Source organism: Panthera tigris, chromosome B4 (assembly GCF_018350195.1).
Source record: "Panthera tigris isolate Pti1 chromosome B4, P.tigris_Pti1_mat1.1, whole genome shotgun sequence".
Classification (NCBI taxonomy): Eukaryota; Metazoa; Chordata; class Mammalia; order Carnivora; family Felidae; genus Panthera; species Panthera tigris.
This window is the reverse complement of record NC_056666.1, coordinates 134526548-134540553: the sequence shown is the minus strand read 5'-3', so window position 1 is coordinate 134540553 and position 14006 is coordinate 134526548. Positions and strand designations below refer to the sequence as shown.

General features: G+C 51.4%; 1 protein-coding gene across 1 annotated transcript in view; it reads left to right on the top strand.

The window, feature by feature from the left end:
• Positions 1 to 1457: 1457 nt before the first annotated feature.
• Positions 1458 to 14006, top strand: part of ARFGAP3 (ADP ribosylation factor GTPase activating protein 3) — a 54167-nt gene continuing 41618 nt past the window's right edge. Inside the window, exons 1-2 of the mRNA XM_042993443.1 lie at positions 1458 to 1657; positions 7921 to 8039. Coding sequence (XP_042849377.1) covers positions 1589 to 1657; positions 7921 to 8039 — 188 coding nt within the window. The 5' untranslated portion in view covers positions 1458 to 1588. The remainder of the gene's footprint in view (positions 1658 to 7920; positions 8040 to 14006) is intronic.

The following is a 14006-nucleotide window of genomic DNA, read 5'->3' as shown; positions in this document are numbered from 1 at the left end:
CTCTCCCACTAGGTTGGATTTCTGTCCTGTGCAAAGCCAAGGGCCCTCTTGGCTGGTCCAGCAGGACTCCCTCCAGGTCCTCTGAAGGGCCAGCCTGCATCAATACCAAGGGACACAGAGTACAGGAATATCTACTTGGACTCAATAGAAGGAAGAACTTGCAGTCACAGCTATCTGCAAAAGTAACTCAGTATTCTGGAAGGTCATGTTTTCCTTCCTTGAGGAAAAGTTCCAACCCTGGGTTTATCTGAGTCCACATCCCAGCAAGCTGCCAACTTCCCCTGAGGGCATCTAACCACACAGGTTGAGTGAGCGCTCCTGGCTTCTAAAAGCAGAAAGGAACTGCCAGAGCCTTTTCCAGGGATCCCGGGGGGGGAAGCTGCTTCCGGGGCTGCCCTGATTCTTCATCTCCAGCCCCATTGTACAGATGAGCAAGCCAGGAGTCAAGGCGACCTGACCAAGGCCACAGAAGAGGAAGTAGCCGCTGAATCAGGCTTGGAGCTAAGGTTGACCCGTTTTCCTTGCACGTGCATGCACCACCCAGCCTCAGGTGACAATTTCCCCGCGGCTCGACACCCAGACAGTGAAAGAGGCACCTTTCTCCACGAGTTTATTTATATTTTTAAAAATTTACTAATTTATTTTGAGAGAGTGGGGGAGGGGGCGGGGGTGGGGGTGGAAAGCATCCCAAGCAGGCTCCTCGCCATCAGTGCAGAGCCGGACCCCGGGCTCGATCCCATGAACCGTGACATCGTGACCTGAGCCGAACCCAGATGCTTAACTGACCGAGCCACCCAGGCGCCCCTCCTCGAGTTCAAACCCTCTGTAACGTCAGCCAAAGGGTGGGCTGCAGCCCGGGGCGCTGGGGAAAGTCGCGCTGCTTTTCTGGTCTATTCACCAGTTGGGGCTGAGCCTCAAGAGAACGGCCCTCTCTCGCTGACCCGATACCCAAACAGATCCTCTAAGAAAACCAATTTTCGGGCGATGAAAGCTTCCCCACCCCAGGGGTCGGCTTCACCTTAATGAAAAAAAAAGATTTTTTTTTAAAGGAAGGAAGGTGACAAGCGACAATCGGTGTCGGGAGGTGGCGGGTCGGCCCTTTGCCCTCACGTCTCCTCCTCTGCCACCTGGAGGGACTGGTTCTGCGCCCTCACGAGGACGAGGTAAGACCTCGGCCAAGCACGCAGTCGGCCGTCGGTCGACGTGGCGATCCACCAGCCCGAGTGGCGGCGGGTCCCAAGCGCCAGCGCGCGGGAACCAAACTCATCCGCGCCCAGCTTCGCCTCGCACGGCCCCGAGCAGACGGCGGCCGGAAGAAGGCGCCCGAGACTCCTGCGCACGCGCGGACAGCGCCGGGGCGGGGCCCGAGCGGGCGGAGCCAGCGGCGCTGCCGAGCGAGGCCGCGAGAAGAGAGCGGCGCGTGAGCTCCGGTTGTGGGCGGGACAGGGGGCGTGGCCTGGGGCGGGGCCTGGCCGTCACGCTCAGCCCCGTCCCCCTCGGCCGCCGTCTATCTCCCGGAGGCGGCAACCGCTCCTGCTCGGTCCTTCCCGGTTGGCCGGGCCGGCGGCGCCTCGCTTCTGTGGTGACCATGGGGGACCCCAGCAAGCAAGACATCCTGACCATCTTCAAGCGCCTCCGCTCGGTGCCCACCAATAAGGTAACGGCTGCCGGGCGTGTTGAGGCTTGCTGGCCATCGGCGCCGAACCCCGCGGGCGGCCCCTGCTGCGGCAGTGGCCGCGGCCGCGGGAGGAGGGGCCGGCCCGGCCTGTGACACGTCGCACTTGCGGCGGCGCCTGGGCCTCGCTTGAGTCCGGGCCGCGCGCCGCCCCCAGCCTCAGCAAGGGAGGGGGGGAGGGGGCGCACACCGGGGCCCCGGGCGGGGCGGGCACTTGGGGGTCCCGGGGGCCGGGGGAGGGGCACAGACCTTGTGGTTCCTGACACCGAGCGGGGGAGCACACACGGGGGGCAGGGTGGCGGAGTGGACCCCGTGAGTTCTGGAGAGAGCTGCGGGCGAGCTCGGGGCCCCGAGAGAGGGCTGGGGGGCATACACCGGGGCTCCCGTGAGCGGGGCGGACACCGCAGGCCACCTGTGACCCAGCTGGGACGCATGCACCGGCTCGGAAACTCCAGCTGGCAGCGCTGGGCGCGTGGGGAAGCTCGTGCGACCCCCCTCCCCACCCCGCACCCCCCACCCCCAGCCCCGCACACTGGAGCTGACCTCTGAAGTTCCTGGGGTGCCTGTTGGAGCCTGCTTGGTTGCCCGTGGTTTTTGATGGCAGCCTCAGTTTCCCTGTCTGCTAAAGCGGCTAAGTGGTGTGTGTTCAATGGCCTCTTTTCTCTTGCTAAGAAGGCCCACCATACACCCCCTTCTCTTTCTTCCCTTTGGGTCTCTCCAAAATCCTTGGAGAGTTTGGAGATTGGGGTTTTCCTTTTTTTTTTTTTTTTTTTTTGGTCTCAGAGGTGGTTTTCTCCTCTGACTTTTACAACTTTTCGCAACCGGCTGGAGATGTTGTGATGACACATCGCGCTCACGTGACACCCTCCCCTGAGGCTCACAGGTCAGAGTGGAACCTGGAGAGTGCAAAGGGCTGTCAGGGCGTCAGCGTGGACTCTCCCCTCCCGTCCGGTGGCAGCAGTTTGTCGGGCTCCCCACTGTCCCCTCCAAAGTGAACAGCTGTTAACGATCATGGTCGTGAGCTGGGGCGTCCCAGCATGGAAAGATCCCGAGTTTCGCAAAATTAAGACGTCTTTGCCCTAAGCCTTGGAAGGGAGCCTGTATTTTTACAGACTAAGAAGATGAGAAAGGAAACGGCTTATTGGAGGGGGGTGTCTGATGAATGTAGGGAAGTCGGAGGAGGAGAAAGGCTCCGGGAATTCTCGAGTGCCCGTTTCTTGGCCGTTTTCTTGATTTTCAAATTTAGATTCATCTGTTATTACAAAGAGTGGTTTCCCTAGAGCTAGACAAGGTTAGGGTCTGCGCCTGGCAGTGTAGAAGTTACACTTTTTGTCTGCTCTATCTCCGAAACAGTGTGTCTTCTCTTTGAATTCATCGAAGGGAAGGTGCCTTCTTTTACGGAAGAGCCCGTCGTCTTTAGGACCCTTTGAGGGATATGTGTGGGCTTATTGGTAACTATGTCACCTTGGGCAGGTTCCTTGGCCACGTTGTACGTCATTTTCCTCAGCGGAAAATGGAGACACGCGCAGGCTCTAACCCAGAGGGTTATTGCAAAGGATTAAATGAGAAAACCCAAGAAAAGCAGTTGGAACAGGACCTCCACGTGCCGGTCCCCACTGGTGTCAGCTAGTTTATTATTACTGTTTTTGTCACAAACCCACGCACCTGTGGAAAACGTTATGTCCCGTAACAGGATTAATAAAAGCGTGGAGCAAAAATATTTTCTGGTAATGTTCCGCAGCGTTGTGCTACCTTTCTTGATGAAGAATTTTTCACTTGATCCTTAGGAAGAAACCATTAGGTAAGCAAAGATGAAAACTTGTTTTAGTGATGGGGAAGAGTTGGGGAACAGTCAGCATTTAAAAAAAAATTTTTTTTTTAATGTTTATTTTTGAGAGAGAGAGACACAGAGTCTGAGCGCGGGAGGGGCAGAGAGAGAGGGGGAGACACAGAATCTGAAACAGGCTCCGGGCTCTGAGCTGTCAGCGCAGAGCCCGATGCGGGGCTCGAACCCATGAACCCTGAACTCATGAGCTGAGCCTACTTACTTAACCTACTCAGCTATGACCTTAACCTACTAAGTCGCCCAGGTGCCCCTATAAACCTGCTTCTTTTATTTTAAATTTTTTTTTAATGTTTTTATTTATTTTTGAGACAGAGAGAGACAGAGCATGAGCAGGGGAGGGGCAGAGAGAGAGAGAGGGAGACAGAATCTGAAACAGGCTCCAGGCTCTGAGCTGTCACCACAGAGCCCGACGCAGGGCTCGAACCCACGAATCGCGAGATCGTGACCTGAGCCCAAGTCAGACGCTTCACCGACTGAGCCACCCAGGCGCCCTAACCGTAAGCATTTTTAAGAAGGGGCTGTAACGGAGAGAGCTGTAAGATATACAGACGGAAGAGGTACTTCAAAAGAAACCACATGGTTTACTTTAAGAATACGTTATCCGATGTCTCCTGCTCGTGTGTGACGAATATTTACCGTGGATCAAGGTTTTAACTCAGAAGGGTCTGTTTTCTGGTTTGAGAAGTCCTTCCTGGTCTCTCTGTGTTTTACTGCTCGAGTTTTACTGCTCGATTGCTTGAGTTGTTCTGCCCACAAGTGTCCGCTGGGCAGCTGCGGTCCACAGAGCGGTGGGGCACACTGAGGGATCCAGAGACAGGCTCCTGCCCTCAGGAAGCTTCCAGTCTGGCAGGTGGAAGACAGATAAAGGACAGCCTGGCCTGTGAGAGGCAGTGTGGTGAGGGGTGAAGAGTGAGCCCTGGGGCAGACCGCTGGGGGTGTAGAGTCCCCAAGATCCTGCTTCTCAGCTGTGATACTTCGTAATTCCTTAGTTTTCTCTAAAATGGGGGTGAAAACCCACACCAAGTGCTTTGCGGAGAATACGAAATGTGCAAAATGAAAATGCAGGGCCCTTGTTTAAAAAGCGTTGGAAATTTCAGGGCCCCTGGGTGGCTCAGTCGGTTGAGCGTCCGGCTCGATTTTGGCTCAGGTCATGATGCCAGGGTTGTGGGATCGAGCCCCTGTGTCGGGGTCTATGCTGAGCGTGGAGCCTGCTTAAGATTCTCCCTTTCTTTCTTCCTCCGCCCTCTTGCCTGCTCGTGCGCGCGCCCTCTCTCTCTAAAATAAAAACAAAAAAATTAAAAGTGTTGAGAATTTCAAGATGGGACAGCAGAGCATTAAGCAGCCGTGGGGCCCTGGGCAGCCGTATAGGTCACACGTGTGCCCAGAAGCTGGCCTCGATGGGGATGATAATAATGCCTTCTTGTAGGGTTGTTATGATGGTCCAGTTGGCCAATAGCAGTGCCTGACGTGGAATAAACACTCAGCGTTAGCTGTTACTTGTCTAGTAGTTAGTCTCGTCAGTAGGCAAAGCCAACTGTTAGAGGTAGTTGCTTTCCATCACCATGAGAAGTGACATTCTGCTTAGAAAACCGGATCTCAGGGCGCCTGGGTGGCTCAGTCGGTTGAGCGTCCAACTCTTGATTTCCACTCAGCTCATGATCTCACAGTTGGGGTTCGTGAGATCGAGCCCCGAGTTGGGCTCTGTGCTGACAGCGAGGGACCTGCTTGAGATTCTCTCTCCCTCTCTCTCTGCCCTTCCCCCACTCTTTCTTTCTTTCTCTCTCTCTCCCGAAATAAATAAGTAAACTAAAAAAGAAGAAAAAAAGAAAGGAAAAGAAAAAGAAAACCATATCTCAGTTTTGCTGTGGGACCGCATGTCACAACCAAGTGCAATCCCGCTCTCAAAGCCGCCTCCTGCTCCAGCATGTGTGAGAGCCAGACTTGCATCGCTAACTGCCTGCTGGTCTCACACCCCGCAGTACCTGATCTCAACCGCCCCTACAGACTGTCCAACAACCTGTGTTTGCATTCAGTAGGTGCCTACTTGGTGCCAGGCTCCGTGCTCAGCTCAGGTGCACAAGATAGGACGCCTGCCCTCACGGAGCTATGTTCTGGCAATTTCTCATCTTAGCTGCTGGTCACGAGGGTGCTGAGACCAGCCTGTTACAAGCCAGTCTGCGCTCTCCCCAGCCACGCGACAAGCCCACGTCGGGAAGATTCTCAGTCTTGCCCGTTCTGGGCCGTGCACCGTCTCCCTTGTCACCTCCCTCGAGGGGCCGTCTCCTCCGCAGGCTGTTGCTGCTTATTGTGCCTTAAGATTCTGTTCTTGAGAGTCCAGTTGCCTCTTGGGTGCTGTCTAGAAAACGTTTTCTCTCCTGTCCTTGCTTACTAAGATTCCACCTATAACTAACTGTCTTGCCTGCTGACTGTGGGTGCGTGTGCAGGCTCCATGCGGCAGACTCTTCCTGAACCCCCTTCGGATGTCTGCTTCCCATGTTTCCCGTCCTTACTTGGTAGTAAGTGCACAACTATTGGTTGAGTCAGTGGGGGACTACGGGTGGCCTCTTGCAGAGGGACAGCGCCATTGGCAGAATTGGTCACACTGTTTGGGGTCCCACGGAAGGGGATTCCTTACTTGACTGGCTGTTACCACGGGGCATCTTAATTTCTGTGTCCTACCCTCTCACTGCGCAGTGAGCTCCAGAAAAGCCAGCAGGTTGCCTGGCAGGGGACAGGGACCCAGCAGGTGTTTGTGGAATCCGTTCCCAAATACCTTAGCGCCTACCATGGTATCTGACATACAGCAGGTCGTCAGTAAACACTGGAGCGGACCGGCACCTTCCACGTCAGTTGTCACTCTAACCCCGTACTTCGTGTGAGCCTGTCGTGCTGAGGGCCTTTGGAAAATCCGCTCGTGTTTTCACTCTCGCGTTGCCCTCGGAAGGCCAGAAGCCAGATCTTTCTTGATGACTGTAGTTGGGACAAACTTCCCATAGGCGTCTCTGTCTATCAAGTGTATTTAAAATCTGGGACTCTTATTCTGGAAGAAAAAAAAAAAATGTTCTCTTATTAGTGGAGTGTTTGCCATTCTGTTGTTCTTTTTTTAATTTTTTAAAAATGTTTTTATTTTTATTTTTGAGACAGAGAGAGACAGCATGAGCAGGGGAGGGGCAGAGAGAAAGGGAGACACAGAATCCGAAGCAGGCTCCAGGCTCTGAGCCGTCAGCACAGGGCCGGACGCGGGGCTCGAACTTATGAGCTGTGAGATCACGACCTGAGCCGAAGTTGGACGCTCAACCGACTGAACCACCCAGGCGCCCCGTGCCCTTCTGTTGTTCTGACTTTAATTAATTGTAAATATTAAATTTCGTGACAAACTCTGGATACTTTAAAGTCGTTTTTATGCTCCTGTTGCCAGACGCTCTCAGATGAAGACTGTTTGACCTCAGCCAATGTTGAGGGAGGAGGGCCCTGGCTCTCTCATGAGGGTGCCGTCAGGCCGTCTGCTGGGGCTGCCGTCTCTCCAGGCTGGGGTTCCCCACTCTCAAGCTCGGTCCTGAGGTGCTCCGCCGGCCCCCGCTCCTCACCGGCTCGTTGCGCTCGGGGCGTCGGTCCCTCACCACTTTGAGCCTCTCCCCTGGGCCGCTCGAGTGTCCCCCAGACCTGCCAGCTAGCCTCCCCCAGAGCCAGTGCTCCAGGGGAGAGAGGTGGCAAGAGACAGAAAGGAAGCCACGGCGTCTTTTATTATCTAATCTCGGAAACTTCTGCCTTCTTACTGGTCACAGGTCACCCCGTGCAAGTGAGGGTGGCTCCCGTCCCCTCCGCCTCAGCTGGCTGGGGGCCAGTGGAGAGCCACTGGCTGGAAGGCCACGAGGCCACAAGGCCTTGAGTGTTCCCAGCAGGGGGACGTCCCTGGTTAGTGTTCATTCGCGTGACTGGTAGGGAGCCCTGCTGATGCCTAATTGATACATAATTATCTGTAATGTAATAATAAAGAAATTGAAAGTTCAGGGTTTTTAAAAAAAAATTTTTTAGTTGACTTATTTATTTTGAGAGAGACAGTGATAGGGTGAGTCAGGGAGTGGCAGAGAGAGGGGGAGAGAGAGAATCCCAAGCAGGTTCCTCGCAGAGCCTGACGCGAGGCTCGAACTCACGAAACTGTGAGATCGCGACCTGAGCCAAAACCGAGAGTGGACGCTTCACCAACTGAGCCTCCCAGGCGCCCCAAATGTTGAGGTTTTTAAAAAAAAAACAAAACAGGTGAGATATTTTGTACTAACCCGTTTCAGATTGTGAACGTTAAGCAGCTTTCAAGCTCGATCATGTATCGGAGCCTGTAAGATGGCTCATTTAGCTGATGGGGATGAATTAATAACTGAGTTTTGAAATTGTCTTCCAGGTGTGTTTTGACTGTGGGGCCAAGAACCCCAGCTGGGCGAGTATAACCTACGGGGTGTTCCTTTGCATCGACTGCTCAGGGTCGCACAGGTCACTCGGGGTCCACTTGAGCTTTATCAGGTGAGTGAGTCTGTTTTCGTCATGGGCGGGAGGGGTTCTTTTCACCTTCTCTGCTTTACGTTTGCTTTGCCGTCAGGTAGAACGAGAGACCGGCGAGGAGTCGCGGGGATCGAAATCTTTATAGTTAGGTAACCTGGAAGATGGCTTATTTTCCGTTCGGCGACTGTTCCGTAGAGCTCTGTGTCAGAGATCTGAGGCCGTGGTGCTGCAGACGGAGTCAGGAGGGAGGGTCTGAGACCCTCTTCCCTTCCCTTTATCACCTTCTAATAACCAGCAGCGCAGCGAGAGCAGGGGGTTGGGGTGCTGGGGGCCTGCCGTCGGGAGGAGAGCTGATACAAAGGGCGAGAAGCAGGGCGCCTGGGTGGCTCAGTCGGTTGAGCGTCCGACTTCGGCTCAGGTCATGATCTCCTGGTTGTGAGTTCGAGCCCCGCGTCGAGCTCTGTGCTGACAGCTCGGAGCCTGGAGCCTGCTTCCCGTTCTGTGTCTCCCTCTCTCTGTGCCCCTCCCCACTCATGCTCTGTCTCTCTCTGTCTCTCTCTCTCAGAAATAAATAAAGATTGAAAAAGGCGAGAAGGCTCGTTATGGCACAAGCCTACAGCTCTGGCTCCCAGGGCCGCTGACCTCACGAAGCCTGAGTGAATGATTGTGTTGAGAGTTTGAGTGGCAATTTCATGTGCTTGTAAAAAGAAAGTCTTTTTTTTTTTAATCTGCAGACGTGGGGTGCCATTGGCTCGCTCTGGGGAGTACATATCTTCTACTCTGGACAGTCTGGTTGCAGCCTAGATGGGGCTTTTGCGTGTGGCCCCCTTGGACACAGCCCCACAGTCCGGTGGGAGGCTGCAGTGCCCTTGTGTGAAATAAAATAATCTGAAATAATAAAAGGATCCCCAGGCAGGCTCAGCACTTGGAACTGAGCGAGGCTTGCTCGTCAGCAACCCCCCTCCATTCCTTATGACTTAAGGGATATCGATATAATACTATTACTATGAAGAACATTGGTTCCTATAAGATAAATCGATTATTATTTGTAATGAGACATTTTCTATGATGGCACAAAAACTACATAGTAAAAATAATATAATTTTCTTTTAAAAATATATTCACTTAAAAAAAACAAACAAACATTCCCGATGTACTTTCGTGAGTTCTTGTTTTCCGGAAATCAGTTTGTAGAGGCTGATGGGCTAAATATTTATAGCCACATAACACCGTAGGCAATTACTTAGAAAAGGGAGTTCTTTTGTGTTCTTCCTGGTTTCAGAGTATCTATCCATTTCTTGTCTTTTTGTCTTAGATGCTGCTCCCAGAATATTTTGAATACACTGTCCTGTTCTTGTCCTTTTCTTTAAATGTTGAGGGATTTACTTGCCCGGGCAGGTTTCTTTTTAGGGTACTTCCCTCCTCTCCACCTCCTCCCCCCACCCCCCCACCCCCCCGGATTGGTTGTTACTGGTTACCATAAGGTGAGCTGCTCTGCCCAGAGCTCATGAAGTCTGGACTCCATTGGTCTTCCTTTCTGTCTTCACTGTGTTCTGTCCCTCTTCCTCTGTGCCAAGTCCCGCCCTTGTAATCCGGCCCTCCCTTTGCCTCTCCAGCAAAGCACACCTCCAGTATAAACCATTCCAGGCAATCAGGCGGTCTTCTGACGTGTTCCCTGGTGAGGGGAGGACTGACCCAGATCATAATGAGGCTAGACAGCAGGGTCTGTCTGGGCTGCTGTATGTTTAATGACTAGACTTTTAAAAGTCAGATAAATAGAACTGTGAATCGCAATGTTTATAAATGATTCAGAAACAACTGTCAAAAAGTCCTATACAACCGGAGGGCAGCAGTCTAGGATTTGGGCAAGAGGAAGTCAAGGAAGGTGAGAGTACTCAGCAGGGTTTTTGTTTTTACGAGGTGGAGGTTTGCTCATTAAAATTTTTTCTTGGTGGGAAGAAATTACAAACACTAGGTCATTGGGAAAAAAAAAAAAAATCCGAGCAGTCCCAAAGTTCATAAAGTAAGTGAAAAGTCCTTCCTCTAGAATCCCTTGCCCCTCTACAGCCTCTTCCCCTGCCAGACGCACGCACCGCCCCACCCCCCCAACAGTCCCACCTCCCAGTCACGAACAGATGAACACTTTGGCATGGGTGGAATGTTTATTTAAATGGAGGTTTTTTTTTTTTTTTTTAAGTAGAATTTCAAGTCAACAATTTTACAAAGGAAAAAACCTATGAACTTCTGCCAACCAAAAAGGGAAAGGCGGGTTAGGCATCCACGGAAATGGCCAGCTGCCTTGGAGCTGACTGCAGAGGATGTAACTGTATTGGCCCCTGCCCACCACCTCCCGGGGCTTGAACTCCGGGCCTCAGCTCCTGGGGCATCTGCGCCTCCCTGTGCTCCTCTCCCTCCAGCTCTGTTTCCTCTCAGGTTCACTGTTAAGTATTTCATGAGCTTGTGAAAGGTGAATGGAATCTAGTAGGAGGGTAGGGACAGGCTTCAGTACAGCATGAATAAGAAGATAGACTGGGTGGCCTGGGTGGCCCCTACACAATCTCAACCCGTGAGACTGTGACCTGAGTGGAAGTAGGATGCTTAACTGGCTCTCACGGGTTGTGGGTTCGAGCCCCACGGAGTCTGTCTCTCCCTCTCTCTGCCCGTCCGCCGCTCACACTGTATTTCTCTCTCCTTCAAAAGTAAATAAACACTAAAAAAGTAAAATTTAAAAAAAAAGAAACAAAAAGATAGACTGTAAAGTGCCCCATAGGACATGAAAACAGCACTGCATCTACTTCCGGGTGGGAAGTCAGTCCAGGTTGACCATGAGGTGGTAACATTTGCAATGAATTTCGAAGTTTTGGTGAGATTTTGATCATGGAAACAAGGCAGAGGAAAGGAGGTCGGCAGTCAGGCTTTGAGAAAAGGTAGGGGGCGCCTGGGTGGCTCAGTTGGTTGAGCTACTGACTCTTGATATTGGCTCAGGTCATGATCTCAGGGCTGTGAGATCGAACCCAGCATCCCTGCTTGGATTCTCTCCCCGCCCCCGGCCCCCCCCCCACCCCTCCCTGGCTTACGCATGCGCGCATGCTCTCTCTCCCTCTAAATAAATAAATAAATAATAAATAAATAAATAAATAAATAAATAAATAAATAAATAAATATTTTTAAAAAGTATAGAGGCTGGAAAAAGTGAACTGTTTAGTAACTATTTTTTTTTAAACATTTATTCATTTTTGAGACAGAGACAGAGCATGAACGGGGGAAGGTCAGAGAGAGAGGGAGACAACAGAATCTGAAACAGGCTCCAGGCTCTGAGCTGTCAGCACAGAGCCTGACGCGGGGCTCGAACTCACGGACCGCGAGATCATGACCTGAGCTGAAGTCAGACGCCCAACCGACTGAGCCACCAGGCGCCCCAAGTAACCACCTTTTTAAAAAAATTTATTTATTGTGAGAGAGAGAGAGCGCAGGAGGACTAGAGAGAGGGAGAGAGAGAATCCCAAGCAGGTTCCTTGTTGTCAGCACAGAGCCTGATGCAGGGCTTGAACTCACGAGCCTGGAGATCATGACCTGAGCTGAAACCAAGAGTCGCATGTTTAACTGACTGAGCCACCCGGGGGGCCCCTAGTAGCTAATTTGTCTAGGCAGAGGAAAATGAAGAGACATAGGATTTCAAGGGGAAGATTTGGGGGACATTGTGGAGGATCTTGACTGCCAGGCCAAGAGCCTGTACTTAACTGCTGAGGCCTTGAGGGGCGAACGCAGGAAGGCCGACCTGGGCCCCGGGCACAGAAGGTGCCCACAGACATTGGCCAGGCGGTGCTGGGCAGGCGTGAGGAGAGAGGGCACTGTGCCTGGCTGCTGGGGGCTGAAGCCCAGCACCACCCCGACTGTTTCTGGGTGTGCTGCTTCCCTCTCGGTGTCTCTGTTTCCTTCCCTTGAACGTGGGGATGAGAAGCTGGGGAGTCACCGTAGAGGCTTTGGGAGAAGAAAGCGGATGAACCCACATAAAGCCTGGCACATGGTGAGTCCCCAGCGGATGCCGCCAGCGATCAGGTCTGAGTCATGTGTGTGCCCGCCCAGCGGATGCCGGAGGAGAAACGTTTGTGATGTTCGTGTAGGAAGGCAACGCCTTGCGTGGCCTTCAATCAAGCAGCCAAGCCAGTTAGAAACAGGCGGCCCCTGAAGCTGTTCCCGGGCTTGTCTGTGAGCCAAAGTCTAGATTAACGGTGCTGGATGGATGAAATTCCATTTAAAATTTTTGATTACATGATAACTTTGTCATGTTTATTTGGTGAGATTCCTTCTGATTTCTAAAATCTATTTAAATGTGCTGCTTACTGACTCTGGCAGCCACTAGGGAAGCTAATTCATGCAGTTTTGGGGAGGTTATACTGGACTCATGTAAGGATTATAGAGGTTGTGGGAAACCTCTTTTCTCATTGACTTGGCTGTTAACAGGAGCCACTTTGTTAAAGTGTCACTGATTCTTCCATTTTTCTTACTGCCTCTACTTTACTTTTTTCTTAGCACTGTCACAGACTGTCAGTTACCTTTCGTGTCTCTCAATCTATATTGGAGGGAAGAAATCACCTACAGTGAAGTCAGCTCCTCGTGTAGGAATGGGCACTCGTGAGCAATTAAGTTTCCTCTAAAGGTTGACTAGTTTCAGGCTCCACAATCCAGTTCAGGAACAATTTGTTTTAATCTTTTTTTCTAAGGAATATATAGAGTAATATTTGGAGAAAGAGAGAGAGAGAGCGAGCGAGCACGAGCCAGAGAGGGGCCGAGAAAGAGGGAGACAGAGGATCTGAAATAGGCTCCACACTGTCAGCACAGAGCCCAGTTGGGACTCAAACTCACGAACCGAACCGTGAGATCACGACCTGAGCTGAAGTTGGACCCTTAAATGGCGGAACCGCCCTGTTTTTTGTTTTTGTTTTTTTTTTTAAGATAGTTTAAGACCAAAAGTTGAGGCTGATTAGCAAATCCAAGTACTTGCAGCCTCAGTTTTAGGACCTAATTAAGTCAGCCCAAATTCAGGTACCTTTTATGTGCCTGTTGTAGGAGTGTGGCAGAAAAACGTGGGACATTCCTGTCCTCTGGAGCTCGCTGCTTCTGACCTGACACAGCGTGACAGGGTTAACATGACCATGGTGATGGCGATGGTGAGAATTTTAGCCGTATGGGATTTACCGTGAGCCAGGCACTTTCCAGATATTAGCTTGTTTGGTTTCTACAAGAGTGAGACAGATAATACTATAATTATCACTGCTTTGCACATGAGGAAAGCGGGCACAGAGAAGCTAAGTAACTTCTCCGAGGTCATCCAGCTAGCCATGGCAGAGTTGAGCTTTGTTCTGTCTCAGTCTGTCTCCAGAGGCTGTGCTGTTAACTGCCATGCTCTGACAGCGTGGGACGGGGATGGTCCCTGACTCCGTCTGATGCAGAGTCGTGAACATGTGGCTAAGATCCATCAGAAAAAGGATTTCAGAACAAGGTATATCATGTAGTCACATTGCCTGGTCATCAAATTCTAAAAGATTTTATTTTTGTCTTTGGGAAACCTGCTGCTTATAAAGGGTAGATTAAATTTTGCTTTTTATGTATTGACACGAAGTGGATTTGTTACAGGTGCAAGTAATGATATGTATTAGTGTTATTATTTTAGGGTAGCTATTGGCTTCAAAATAACATTCTAACGTTTACAAAGGCTAATAAGCAATACAAACAGGCATAGAAATTGGCAAACGGGAGGGCAGTATAAAAGGAAAAGAGGCGTCTTTTCTTTTTACCTTCCTATTTTGTAAAGGTACTCTACCTACACCCATTCAGAAACGTCCACATTCCTTTACAGTTAGTGGGGGACAAGCTGTTGCATATGGGACAGCCTTGCTTTTTGCTCTTACCTATGGATTTAACGCAAAGGCTTCTAACATTGTTGGAATATCACACCTTGCTTTACAGTGATCGCTCGGCGAATTG